This window comes from Aptenodytes patagonicus, chromosome 1 (genome assembly GCF_965638725.1).
Source record: "Aptenodytes patagonicus chromosome 1, bAptPat1.pri.cur, whole genome shotgun sequence".
NCBI classification, from domain to species: Eukaryota; Metazoa; Chordata; class Aves; order Sphenisciformes; family Spheniscidae; genus Aptenodytes; species Aptenodytes patagonicus.
The window spans coordinates 207,214,947-207,229,632 of NC_134949.1; the positions used below are offsets into that span (position 1 = coordinate 207,214,947).

Consider the following 14,686-nt stretch of genomic DNA (forward strand, 5'->3'; position numbering starts at 1 on the left):
CGCTCACTCCCCCCCCACCCCCCCGGTGGGATGGGGGAGAGAATTGGAAGAGCATAAGTGAGAGAAACTCGTGGGTTGAGATAAAAACAGTTTAATAATTGAAATAAAATAATAATAATACACAAAGCAAGTGATGCACAGCGCAATTGCTCACCACCCGCCGACTGATGCCCAGCCAGTCCCTGAGCAGTGGCCCCCCCGGCCAGCTTTCCCCAGTTTATGTACTGAGCATGATGTCACATGATATGGAATGTCCCTTTGGCCAGTTTGGCTGTGCCCCCTCCCAGCTTCTTGTGCACCTCCAGCCTTCTCAGTCGGTAGAGCATGGGAAACTGAAAAGTCCTTGACTAGTGTAAGCATTACCTAGCAACAACTAAAACATCGGTGTGTTATCAACTTTGTTCTCATCCTAAATCCAAAACACAGCACTGTACCAGCTACTAGGAAGGAAATTAACTCTATCCCTGCTGAAACCAGGACAGGACAGTAAGATACTTCTGTGAACTCTGCACTTCCAAGATACTCACATGAGACTTGGTGAGGGGGATTTCCAGACATGTGCACACAATAACCCATGCACATTAATCTGAGACCTCCCATCCAGAATAAGGCTACCAAAGATCCCAAAATCCCCAGCAAGTGAGAAATTTCCCTCACTCTGTCCCGATGAAAGATTTCTTAAGTAAAATTAATGACAGTTCAAAACTACTGGGAATGGAGGTAGGGTAACTGATGGCACATGCAAATGCTATGTGATTTAGACTTTCTAAATAGACTGTCTTTATACACTTGTCCTGGACAGCAGATACCACAAAAAACTTGTAGAGGTTCATCTAGGGCTGAATGAACCAGCACCCGACACTGTCGGCAGTTGTGGTGGTTTGGTACAGAGCACATCTGCAGTCCTAGAACATCCACAAGCACTAACTTCTCTTAAACAACTGGAAGATGCAAAATCACCATTTTTGTTTTTGTTTTTTTTAAGACAGACATAGCCTTTCTGCCAGCTCTTGTCTTCTTCAGAAAAGATTACTTCTTAGTATGTCTTTAGTAAAGAGGCATCGGTTGTGCATAATAGATCTCATTATCTTTGAATTAGCCATTAGTATCTTTCAGTGATGAACAGATACAAATATTAAATACAGATAAACGTTACATGGAGAAGTTGAGTATTAGAGTCCATTTCTCGAGGGCAGAATTCTTCTCCCTCTGTGAGTAGTTGCTGCACTGTGCTGGAAAAAATCTGCAAACTACTGGAAATAGTTTCAAACACTATAAGGATTTACATACAGTGTAAAAAACCAATAAACTAAATCTTCCAGAACACTTGTGAAAAAAAATTATACTGTGTCTGTGTTCTTTAGTAGGCTCTGCAGATTTTTTTAAGAGTCATTTAAAAATAAAATCCAAAAGAAAAAAATCATATTTTCTCTTGTTTGGAAAGTATTTGCAGTTGTATTTCTTGTGTGTGAGCAAAAGATGGATTTTTCAGGTGAGAAAAAATGTAATTTTTAGTGTGAATATGGACGAGCAGTTGTGCTTTTTATCCTGACCTCTATGTTGCGCTCTTGCCATGAAGAAATTCATAATGCTTTTACTGTACTAGTCAATTGTTCTGTAAGTGATCAAAAATAAAAAGAATTTGGAGAAACTTGGAAGAACTGGTACTGTTTAATTGTCTTGTTACAGTATTTATTTTGATAAATACTATCAAGGCATGCCGTTTAAAAATAATAGAAAGTAACTATCCTGAGGAACTAAAAAACTGAGGCTATAAAAAAAACAGAACAGGTGAATTAGTCAAAATTTGAAGGCCAAGGGAAGACCTTTGGCAACACGAACAGTTAGCAGTTTTTTTCCTACTCACTACTTACAAGCCCATATTGCTTCTCTGAACAACATAACAAAAAAAGGAAAAAAAATAAAGCCCTAAGAAGAGATTTGAAAACCCCACAAAATAATGGCTATGCAAATTTGGTCATGGATTTTTTTTCCCCAGTTTTAATGGGCAGGGTGAGGAATCACTCAGAAATGTTTGAGAAGCAAACCAACAGCTGCAAAAACCCTGAGCTTTAAAAGCATCTTTCCTAAAGCTTCAAATCCAGAGCACTCGGTATAAATCCATATCTATACCTGAAATGTAATAAGTGCCTTGTTCTTTCATTTTTGCTGTCCTTTTGAGGATTCATGCAAATGTCTGTGAAAGGTAGGTATACCTTGTGCTATCTTAAATCACTCATTCTTGTGGCAGTGTTGACCTCCCAAGCTAAAACACAGTCAAAGAAACCCTGCAGCTGAGATATACTTGAGATGCTGCAAATTAGTGCACTTTCTGTATGACCTTAAAGCTCTGCTTGGGACAGTGGAAGTTGTTTTTAAATGTGAGTCATTTCAGTACTTCTAAAAATCTTCTTAGCTAACACGTTCGAGATTCATTTATTTGTGGGGTGGAGGGGAAACTCAAACCACATCCTGCTTAATGCCAGTTCTGAAAATACGTTTGCTTATTTAATTAAATTATTCTTTGTTGTTAGTTGTATAGTATCTCACTTGAACAGGTATGTTTTTCATGTCTAGAAGATCACTTCTGTAGCATTACTATGTAAAGCTGTCTAGGAGGACAGCATGAAAATCACAGGATAATTTTTATTTCCCAAATGACCCTTGATGTTATACCCTTGAGTTTCAAAATCTTATGGAGTGAATGCTAATCTTCTAGTGCAAGAAAATCTCCTCTAAAAACAGAGTAAGCGCTGGGTTGCAAGAGATAGATTCATATGCTCTGCCTGGCTGTATTAACCACAGTAGATAAGACATTCCTGGGAAAAAGTGTGTCTGAATAGCAAAATGTCCATAAGTATGCAAGTATTTTGTCGTGACTAGAGAACCTTGCAGAAATGTAATGACTTTATAATTAAGAAAAGGTGGAATTAATGCAAGTTTCTGAAAAAGGAGACTCTTGTAAGACCAAATTTGTAATTTTCCTGGTTTATTCATGTTTTAACAAATACAGCTACAGAGAATCATTGGGAAGGAAGATGATTTGAAGACAGCTGGAGACGAAACAGTATTTCGGGTATGAAATAGAGATACGTTTTTCTTTACAAAAGCATTGTCATATTTCCCATGAACTTTGGTTTTTTTTTTTGGAGTTTTTAGATAAGTATATAAGTATCAGTATTAGTGCTTTAATTAAATGAAAGCACATGATTTGTCAACTACTTTCTAACTGGGAAAGAAAAATGTTTGTCATTTCTGAATCTCCTGATGAAATGTATGCAATTAATGTATTTTATTATGGTGTAGTCACTCCATTATTTAGTTTCTGTAAGCCTCTGTTCCAAAGTAACTCTCTTCTGTTTATGAAAAACTCAGAAAAAACTCTGTATGGCCATATGAGAAAAGATGTCTTTCCAAATAGAAATTGATACCGTAAACTTACCTAAGTGCTGCTGTTGCAGTAATATCAGTTTATTCTGAGTTGGTTTGAAATGTAATTGCTGTCATTGAGGTGACAAAAGCAAGGATTACTTTAGTTAGGTCCACTTCCAGAAAGAAATGGCTTAGATGCAGATCAGAAGAAGAAACAATCTTAGAGTATGATCTTCCAACTGGGTTAGAAGTTCCACTGGATTGCAGACCATTAGCTAATGGCAAACACAGCTTGTCAATGAAAGGAGAGGTAAATTCCTGCTCTCTTCTGGCTGTTTTCCCCTGAATCCTGCCAGTATCACCTACCTTCTTCCCCGAGTGGAGTCTTTGCTAGCTGCGATCACTTCTTCAGTCTCTAGTTAGCACAGAGACAAGATATTCTGTAGCCTGGATGAGATTGAATGAGAACTGAAAACAGAGAGGGGTAAGTCCTGAGCACACTGAAAACACCTCAGAAGACACTGATGAACTGTGGCGAAGGAGGGGGAGAGTACAGATGGGATTATCTCCAGCTGTTACTATAAGGTGCTGCTTGCATCAGCAGCACTACTTTTGTTGCGTGCTTAAATTGGATAGTATAGCTGAAGGACATTTTTCTCACCACAGACTTGCTTTCAGTTGTAAACTGAAAATGGGTGACTAGGCATGGGGCAGCGACTGCTCATGTTGGAAGCATTCAATAAGAAATTCATACAGGGCTCAGCTTTATAAACCTATCGTGCATCGGCAGTTTCTAAAAAAGTTGGTCCAGCTCGTGTTCTTTGCTTTTTCACCTGCCTGGGGAAAAAATGGAAGTGGCAGTATTGCTAACACTTTTAATATTTACTAGGCATAAACAAAAACTGTTTTCTGATGCATAAAGGTTTTGCTCCCTCAATATGCATCCGGAGTTCAGTTAAAAATTGTTTGACTAACTAACAACCATCTCCTTTCTTGAATCTTTTCGTCAGTCACCAGATTAAAATAGCTAGGATTAATAGGGTTGTTTGCTCCTCAAAACCAATTTCAATTGAGACTTAACTGCCATGACAGTGAAAGAAAAAGGATCTTTATTCTGCATGAATGCACAGCTATAGTATAAAATTTCCAGAGAGACTTTGATACAGTTGGGCAGATTTAGTTATAAACACATAATCTTATTGGGAGCTAATTAAATACCTGAGCCTGAATGTCTCTATTTTGTTTTTTCTCTTGCTTCAAATTTTGTCTTCAGAACTCTCCGTTGAGAAAAATCTGAAGTTATTGTAACCAGAAAATACTATTTAATATGGTTTCTTAGCAGATTATAAATGGAATTATAGTCTGTTCAAAAGAAGAATTAAATAGCTTTGGGGAGTACAGCTATCTTGAAATTCTTCTGGTCTCTATAGTTCTACTTGGCAAAGTCCAAATTATCACTTTTCTTCTAATTTTTATTTTCTTTCCTGTCTCTGTCTCTCACAAAAGAAGTTGATTATCTTTATAAGCAGTGAATCTGACTATACAATGTAATCAGTGCATATGTTTTTACCCCTTATTTTTAATAATTATGGCAGTCATAGTATTACTTTCAAGCAAAGCAGATAAAGCATAAAAATATGGCTTTTAAGTTGACTGTGTTCTTTGAAAGCTGAGATACTGCAACAGAAGTTTGGTGTTTGGGATAGTTCTTTATTTCCACAACGCTTTCACAATTTGCATATGAGTTTTCTGGTTTTTCAAAGTAATCCCAGTCTCATACCAGATGGAAAACATCACTGACTTATGAAAATAAGGTATAAATGGTAGTCTGCAACTTTATTTAACCACCAGGTATATCCAGGTATGTTCCCTGTCCAGTGTGTAGACAGAGGTCCCAGTCATTCATTTACTGTATGGAGATACCAGTTAATACTCATTGAGATACTGTATTAGGAAAAGAAAAAGCAGTTCGTTTGCTGTGCTCCCAGAGTGCTTGTATCTCTGCCTCTTTTACTGAGACTTTGACTTACGCATCTGAAATTCAAAATTTCACCACTTAGTAGTGGCCCTTGAATGGGATTGCAGTGGACTTTGTTATCCAGATAAATGTATTTCAGTTGAGGGATTTTCTTTTTCCAATATCATAATTGATGCTGGAAGAAAAGCCAAAAAATCTGCCCAGCCTTAACCGGCCCAGTCTTTGGGAATTTCCTTGCTGACTTTTGCAGAGCAAGCAGTCTGATTTACTCATAGCACAGGCATGCATGCACACACTGAAGGAGAGATGCAGGCAGACTTAGAAGACTGGCAACCTGGTTCTTTCTAACTAGACTGGAGAAAATGGTACAGAAGTCAAAAGAGGCAGTCACTATCTCACCTCACCCATCTACCCATAGGCCAAAGGAAATGGTGCACCTGGCTTCCTAGCACAACTGTTCTGCTTCACATGAGACATCCAGCTGAGCATTTGACCATGCTTCGTGGAAGAGGAGAGGCAGACTGCTTGTCTAGAAGTGGTGTAGAGTGTTATAGGAAAGTGCGTGAGCTAGAAGAGTTTGGTGTATTTTGAAAAAGGTGTTGCCCAGTGAACAGCACTAGTTGCTTTTGTATTAATGCCCTGAGTTCCTTAAAATAGTGGTACATAGTTCCTTAATAGTGGTACATGCATTAGCATTCTGGTAGTGAAAACAATGCTAATGGTTGCAGATACCTACTGTACAGCCCAGTCGTTTAGATCAGGGACTTTGCTCTTGGGTCCTTCAATTTAGATTAATGAGTTATCAAGTAGTTTCAGTACCTCTAATTTAATATGCTTTGTATAATGGTTAAACTTAGAAGTTAATTTTAGCTATTGTTAGGAAAGGAATGACAATACAGAATGTTCTGTATTTGTTCTTAAAATGGAATTCATGTTGGGAAATAATATGTACGTTGTCTTATTTCCAAATGATTAAACATATGCTTCTGGATTCCATAATGAACACATTTTCATACAAAGTATCTCATTTACATGGGTTTTTTTAAACATTTAACTAGTACGTGGGGACACAGCTATTAATCTCTTTTAAACAGAAAACTTTTGAACTAAATTCAGTCTGACTATAAGCAGTATACTTTTAGACCCACACATGGATATTTTCCTATTGATTGTGTATTAGTTGTTTTAACATGTCTACTTTTCTTTCTTCATTATTCATTCACACATTTATCACCACTTAGCTGGTCAGCACAAGGTTTTACACTTGGACCTTTAGACATTGCAGCATTGTGATGCATCTCCTCAGCCACAGAGACTGTGCGGGCAGATAGGCCAGACTGCCTATCTGCTCCCTAGAATTTCAAACTAATTTAAAGGGTTTTTTACCTGTAGCTTCAAAGTCTGTAAAGCCCTGGGCCCAGAATAACTAAAGACTGCCTAAACTGAAGGGAGGAAGATGGTGGTTGACAGCTGTGCTCTTCTAGTGCAGTAATACTCTCTAACAGAGTTGCAGCATATCTGTGCAGCACATTGAATTTTGCCAGAATCTGGTCCAAAACTAAAATTAATATCCCTCCCCAAAAGAGTGTGTCATTAATCTTGTCACCTCTCAGTTCATATGGAATGCACATTTTTTTCTTAACCTGTCTTCTCCAACATAAATGTATATGTTTTGTATCAGCAGATTGAGTTCTGTTGAAAAGCTTTTAGATACTTTAAACCAAGGAGTATTGCAATGTTCCTGCATGCTTTAAAGGAAGCTCTCCAGGCACGTAAACCCCATAAAGAACCAAGCCGTGTGGCATCAAAATATGCCACAAATATTAACAAACTCTTGGGTCATTGTTTACCTCACAGACAAGGAAAATATTTTATTTTTTCCACTTGATCTGATGACATTATAACTTCAAGAGAGGCAAAGAAACATACTTTCAGACATCTTTTTAGGTACCTATTTTGCTAGTACATTGAATTTCGATAGCAAAAGTCTCTCCCCCGAGGAATTCATCTGGAAGCCTGTTGTGGTCACAGTAGCATTGCTTTCCATTGTGCAGATGTGTGAGGCAAGGCTACCCCTTTAGTCTCTGCTACTTAACCTAGTCTGAAGTGCTTTAAATTATATAGCTAGCGAAGCCAGATAGCAGTGTGGGCTCCTGACAGGCCAGGGAAAACACGATTTGGCTTTGCACTAACAGCTCTAGTCCTCAGTTCAAAACAGCAAGAATCTGGTCATAATCTCTGAAGGCTACCTAGTGCATTTGCTTGTAAAATTAATTGGAATAAACTGGAAATGGTGCACGTAAGCATGCTCACTTGGCATTTTGTGATTACTGAAACTTGGGATGGCAACCTGAACGTGGACTACCTGGGGACGCATTCGGACAGCGGGGCGGGGGAATTGGACATAGTCCATCAGGACTCAGTTTTAGCACCGAGAGCAAGGAGGTTTATGCATGCTGAGAATGGGTGTGCTCTGCCTTTGAAGCCAAGTCCATGTTAATCAAAAGAGCATGCTTCACTGAATGTCATACTTCCTGAGGGTGGGTCCTCATTACAGATTCTCTACTTTTTACGGAAATTAATATTTTTAAAGTATGGAATGACAGGGAGGCAGGGCCTGAATTCTTGTGAGGGACTGTCCCCAGCTGTGTATAGAAGCTGCTTTTCCCAGCTGCCAGCACAGCACCGGTCAGGCAGCCTCAGGCTTTGCAGTGCAACAGTGCCATTCCCTGACTGCTTGATGCAGCAGGATTTGGTCCCTCTCAACCTGCTGGCAACAAGACTAGTTTCAACCTGTTCCTATTTTTTTCATAAAGTATCTCCTACAATGTCTGCTCCTAGATTAGTTTTAGCCCACTTGGCTGGAAACCGTTTTTATTCTGTACCTCTGTGAACTGATGCAGAACCGTGGGTGACACACTGAAAGCTGAGGACGTCCGTGAAGTTACATCTTCTTCCTTGCTAAAGCCACTAATGGTACAGCATAGCAATTCCATGGCATCAGTTGTCATTAAAAAACAACTAATCCCCAGGTAATGGGAATGCTGGATGTTGTTGAATGCTGCATATAAGCTGTTTATTGCTTAGAAAACAGTCCGTCGGATTTCTTCTCAGATACTGTCTGTTATACCCTCTGTAGAAAAAAAATGTGCACAGTTTACCCTGTCTGTATCAGATCCAATGTATTCTTGAATCCTACCTCGTAAGAAAGTGCCTTGCAAAACATTAAAAACTTCAGTATTGATTTACATGATTAAAGCTGATTCATGATAAAATGCTATATTGTTCATTCTGGCATCCACTTGAGGCTGTCTGGGCTTTGCCAAAAAAGACTGCTTTTGGAGATCTGGATCTCCTGGTCTCACTAGCTTGCCTGTTCACAGTTCTTTTGACTAGCTGTACCTGGCAGGATTAATTTCATAATGGATACATCTTTTAAACCTTCTTCACAGAACTGAGTTGTAGGTCAAGGTCAGGTTGGACAGGGCTCTGAGCAACCTGATCTAGCTGAACATGTCAACTTCAAGCTCGAGAAGTGGGTCCGAGTGAACCTCATGAGGTTTAACAAGGCCAAGGGCAAGGTCCTGCACCTGGGTTGGGGCAACCCCCAGTATCAATACAGGCTGGGGGATGAAGGGATTGAGAGCAGCCCTGCCGAGAAGGACTTGGGGGTACTGGTGGATGAAAAGCTGGACATGAGCCAGCAATGTGCGCTCACAGCCCAGAAGGCCAATCGTATCGTGGGCTGCATCAAAAGAAGCGTGGCCAGCAGGTCGAGGGAGGGGATTCTGCCCCTCTGCTCTGCTCTGGTGAGACCCCACCTGGAGTACTGCGTCCAGCTCTGGAGCCCCCAGCATAAGAAAGACACAGACCTGTTGGAGCGGGTCCAGCAGAGGGCCACGAAAATGATCAGGGGGATGGAAGACCTCTGCTATGAAGCAAGGCTGAGAGAGTTGGGGTTGTTCAGCCTAGAGAAGAGAAGGCTTCGGGGAGACCTTCTTGCAGCCTCTCAGTACTTAAAGGAGGCTTATAAAAAAGATGGCGTCAAACTTTTTGGCAGGGCCTGTTGCGACAGGACAAGGGGGAATGGCTTTAAACTAAAGGAGGTTAGATTTAGACTAGATAGAAGGAAGAAATTTTTGACGCTGAGGGTGGTGAAACACTGGCACAGGTTGCCCAGAGAGGTGGTGGATGCCCCATCCCTGGCAACATTCCAGGTCAGGTTGGATGGGGCTCTGAGCAACCTGATCTAGTTGAAGATGTCCCTGCCCATGGCAGGGGAATTGGACTAGATGACCTTTAGTGGTCCCTTCCAACCCAAACTATTCTGTGATTCTATATATCCCAACATCTTGGAGACTCTCAAAATGACAGAAAGGTTGACACTCTTGAGCTGCGTTTGAGGCTAGGCTGCTTAGATTGAAGTCTACATTGCCTACAGGGATAGGAGCCTGGCATGATGAATTGACTGACCTAGTAGCTGAAAAACAAAGAGCATTTCAGAGAAGTGGACTCAAAAATTTGCAAAGATTTAGTGTTACCTTTGGAAAGATCACTAGCAGGCAGAAACTAAGATACTGTTCTCCTTGACCTTCCTCTTCTTTTCTGCCCCTGTTCTTCATCTATTCACTCTCCTTGTGTCTTAACCAAAAAAAATTTCAATCCAAAATATGTATTATTTTTACAATTTCTATCGAAACAAGACATTGCACAGCAAATACCATCTCCCAGGAAGCAAGTAAGAGAACAAGGAACGTATTACAGATTTTAATCATGATGAATGCTTTCCAGTTATGCCTCAGGCAAATTCTGCAATGAAAGGTGGTAAGAATCTAGAGACAGTAAGTCTATTAACGTTTCAGATGAGTTTTGAAAATCAGTTAGGTACATTATTCCGAAAATCCTGTCTCACTGTGATAAGTTTCTTCTCAGTGGCACTTGTTGCTACTTGCTGCAGTATCAGGTCCTAAATGTCAAAAGCTCAGTGGGGAGCTACAGGATTAGGTAGGTCTGTGCCCATGACTCAGTGTTTGCAGCATCAGGCTTCTATGTTAACAGTCTGTGTAATGTAATAAGGAAATAAATGTTGTGTTATCTGATCTTGCTTAAAAAAGAATAATTGCATAATTCAGCAGTTCATGGTGCTTTTGAAAAGTGTACAAGGTGTTAACATTACTCTAGGAACATAAGCTTATGTTTGTAGTATGTACACACATGTTCATTAGTTCATATACACTTGTGTGGCATCAGAGCTAGGTCTTTGGGATTCTTTGTGTGAACCAACGGTCCCAGGAACATGTATGAGCTCCCCAGCTGAGATACATATCCCTGCCCCTTCCCGTGCCTGTATCAAGATGAGACTTGGAACATCACCATCCCTTCTCCACTCTGTGCCTCAGCTTTCTGTAAAGCACACAGCCCAAAAGGGTGCTGTGCTGCACCCTCCCCAAGCTGAAGCCACCAGATACACCAGAATACAAATTTTCACTCAATTTAGATAGTGGCTCTGTGAGTCAAAGCTACCAGTCTAGTCCTGTGTACAGCTCCAGGATTAGGTTACCATTTCATTCTCATTGCCAAGAGAGACATTCCAAATGTAAGTTACTCTTTTACCTAAGCTCAGGAGGGTGAGGTGTTGGAAATATTAATAGAGCTCTTATTATCTTCTAACAAAGATTTGTCATGTCGCTACTAATTTATACAGTTCAGCAGCAAAAGCTCCTAATGATTCTGTGGACAAAAAGGAATTATGTACTAACATGTACTTTAATTTAATAGCATTAACTCTAGGAAAAGCAATTTTTTGAAATTTTACCCTTAAGCTGTAGTCTCTGTGGTCTGCTATTGCATACTCTGTTTTTAAAAAAATCTACTATTTTGTAGTTTTAAAATAGATTTAACTTTCACTAACATAGTGTTTGGACGTCTGCCAATTCCACTTTGGAATTTCAACTGATAAAGAGGGTAGCCAACAAGTAGGTGCATATTTGTTATAAATCCAGGGATAGGCTTTGTCATCTTAGATAAGATGAGATAGGTATTGTTTGTATGTCGTCTTCTAGCTTATAACTAGAGAAACATGAATAGAAGAAAAAAAACTTTTTCTGTCGCAGACTTAGTTTTTAAAAGGTTATTTTAAACCTCGTTTTTCAGTTTGTTCTCAATACAACACTGATTTTAATATGGAGTAATTGAACTTGAAGCCTTAAATTGCATAATCAAGTTCAGTTTTAAAAATTACATAAGCAAATTTATTTCTTGCATTTTTCAAGTCTCTTAAACATGTAAGCAAAACCACAAAAAGCAGATTAGAATCTCACTGCAGTGGGAAATATGTGGACTCTTTTCTGTTTCTTCTTAGAAAACTTTGCATTCTGACATAAACAGTTTGGGTTTGAATTTCAAATAAGCATACATGAATGTTTGACTTCTGACTTTCAAAAAAGCATGTACCAGTGTTTATGCATCGGTCTTCACAGTAATCTGAAGTGTTTAAACTTTAGAAGGGTGGATCTTGTCGGTATTTAAATATTCTTTGCCTCCAGTTAAATGATAAAGTTCAATAAGTACAGTTTGCATATGGCTTGAAAAGTTTTTTTTCCTAGGTTCACTCATACATAACTCGTATCACTGGCATTTAGTGAATTGTAGCTTGCAGTAGAAGTGAGGAATGTTACCTCTTTAACTATAAAATAACTGTGTCACATATGCAGTAAGCATGAAACACACAGTGGACTAATGGGACTTGTTATTGATGATGCTGAAAGCTAAATAACCATTAGTATTAAATCTTATGAATAGACTCTTGTCTTTCATCTTACCTCTTCAACCAGATAAAAGACACAGAAGCTATTTAGATGTCATAAGAATAGTTTGTTGAAATCCCTCCAGAATTACCAAAAAAAACCCTCTCTTCATGTTGCTTAGTGTTTTGTTGCGTTCAAAGAAATGCCAGTATGCTAGTGTTGAAAGAAGAATAGAACAGAAATCCAGCATTATGTGTGGTTTTAGGCTTGTTAAAGATGCTGTTGAGTTGAAATAATGTGCATCCTTTTTCTGCAGAAATCTCTTAATCAGATTTAAAAAAATATATAGAAAAGTCACTAACATTGAAAATTTACAAGAAACCTTGTAAGACCATGTTATAATAGAGCACTTTGAATGTTTGTATTTTTCTAGTTTTGTTTCTTAGACTATCATGAATGTTTTTAAATGGCTGCATCAAATTAGAAATATCTGACTAAAAACTTTTTTATGAAGATGTTAACTTTATTTAAAGCCTCTATTCACCTAAGCATAAAGGTTTTTAAAGATTTAACTAGCAACTTTCTCAGTTCTAATAATAAAACACACTGAAGGTGGTTGTAAATTGTACTCGTCTTTCATACAGAATATTTGGAAGCAGAATATATAATACAGTGTTACCAATTGATGTAAAAGAATTATTCAGCTCTGAGATCCTGTGTGATAGCTTTGGGAACAGTAATTAAATTGGAAGTATCTCTTGTGAAATTCTAGTTAAAATAAGTATTTCCAGATTTGTGGTGAACAGATATTAATAATCATACAATGCATAATAATTAATCATACTGTTTTTTGTTTTATAGGGAGCAGAACTGGAAAGCTCTGGTGTTAATACTATGTTGCTGATACATTTCTTTGGAAAAGAAGGAAAGGAAAAACTTCGCTACTCTGAGTTTTTCAGGTATTTTTTGCAGTTAGGCAAGCCTAACAGCAACCAGTCCTGTTCCTACCCCCTCTACTTTGCACCAACACTGGCATTAATCTGACCTCACACTGAGCTGATTCAGAAATTTAAGCAGGTGATCAAGCAGGAGATTATTCATGATTTTGCATGTTTAAATTTCTAGTTTAGCTCCTTGGGTCTGCTGTTTGCAGGAGGAGTTGAGCACCATGATAACTCCAAAGCAGCAGTGGGCCTGGAGGCTGTCAGGGTTGAGACTACCATTCTTGGCAGCTGTGCGATAGCATACCTTTAGACAATATGATTCATGAGTATCTTTCTTTTTCTTGATCAAATCACCAAAAAAGTGACTGCTAATGAATTAAAAAAGCTTTTCTGAGCTGAGACACCCCCCTCCCATTACAACTGTCATGGTAGGCTACAGGCAACTTCTCTGCTTGCTTCAAATTCCAGCTTCTGTTGAAAATTTACCTGTGCCTTTTCCTTTACCTTTTGAACTACTTTTGCAATGGGACTACATAGATACTTCATGGCACTTATGTCAGAACTGAGAATTAAGTCATAGCAAACACCACATCAGACTGAAACTTCAGTCGAATACCAAGTGGCCATTACTCCTGGAAACGTAGTGTTGTATACTCGTCTATTTCACTGTAAGCTTTGCAAAATCAGAAGTTAATAAAAAGTTTTAAGACTGGTGTAGGGAATCATTCAGTTTATACGTCATATACATGTCAGAAACATAGTGTAATCCTTGTCTGCATCAGAGTAGGAAGTTCTGCTGAGGTTGCTTTCGACTTGAAAACCCAACCAGGTATCAGCTATTAGTGTTTTAATTGGATGAGATTCTTTCTTCCAATGTTTATTTCAGTCAGTAATGATAACCACCACCTACACAGCATCACAACTTAATTGGTTAAAACTCTCTGTTTCTTGGGAAATCAATTTCTCCTGTTAGTATGAACTCCAGACACATCTTGCTGTGTGAACTTGGGCCCAGAATCCAAATGCACAGTCTTTCTTTGAGATAAACGGAAGTTAAGTGCCTAAATACCTGTGTGACTCTTGACACTCGTCTTGTAGCATCGAGAAGATTATCTACATCAGTATTACCTTTTCTACAAAAATAATCAGTCATTTACAGACTGAAATAATAAATTAGAATAATATGTTTTACTTCAATATATGTTCAGAAGCAGGGGAATCTGCGTCAGCCTTCTTAAAGATGAATGTTGTTGCAATCAGTAGAGGTTTGGGGAAAGCCAGAGTAGAAGAGGAAGAGTGGCAATTTTTCTAACACTAAAAAGTGTTCGGCTCCACTGGCTCTGGCACACACCAGTCTTCAAATAAACAAAATTTCTCCTTTGAAGACCTCGATTCAATAGGAATCTAAGCGAGTGAAATAAGCTTAAGATGCCTCCAGCTTCCTTTTCTATAAATACCATAGATACTCTCAACGAAGCAAAAGGCAGAGAGCACCAGTAAAAGGTTGTGTTTGCATATACAGTGTAAACTGAAAAGCCTCAGGTTTTAGATAAAATCCTACATTGACCCAATGAGGCATGACACTGATGAAACTATGTACCTAGTACATTCAGAACGCGTAGGTTAAAGACCTTTGCCTACCACAC

At 38.8% G+C, this 14,686-nt stretch overlaps 1 protein-coding gene across 1 annotated transcript in view; it reads left to right on the top strand.

Moving 5' to 3' along the window:
- Positions 1–14,686, top strand: part of MICU2 (mitochondrial calcium uptake 2) — a 155,290-nt gene that overhangs the window by 124,450 nt on the left and 16,154 nt on the right. Inside the window, exons 7-8 of the mRNA XM_076328105.1 lie at positions 3,014–3,076; positions 12,958–13,055. Coding sequence (XP_076184220.1) covers positions 3,014–3,076; positions 12,958–13,055 — 161 coding nt within the window. The remainder of the gene's footprint in view (positions 1–3,013; positions 3,077–12,957; positions 13,056–14,686) is intronic.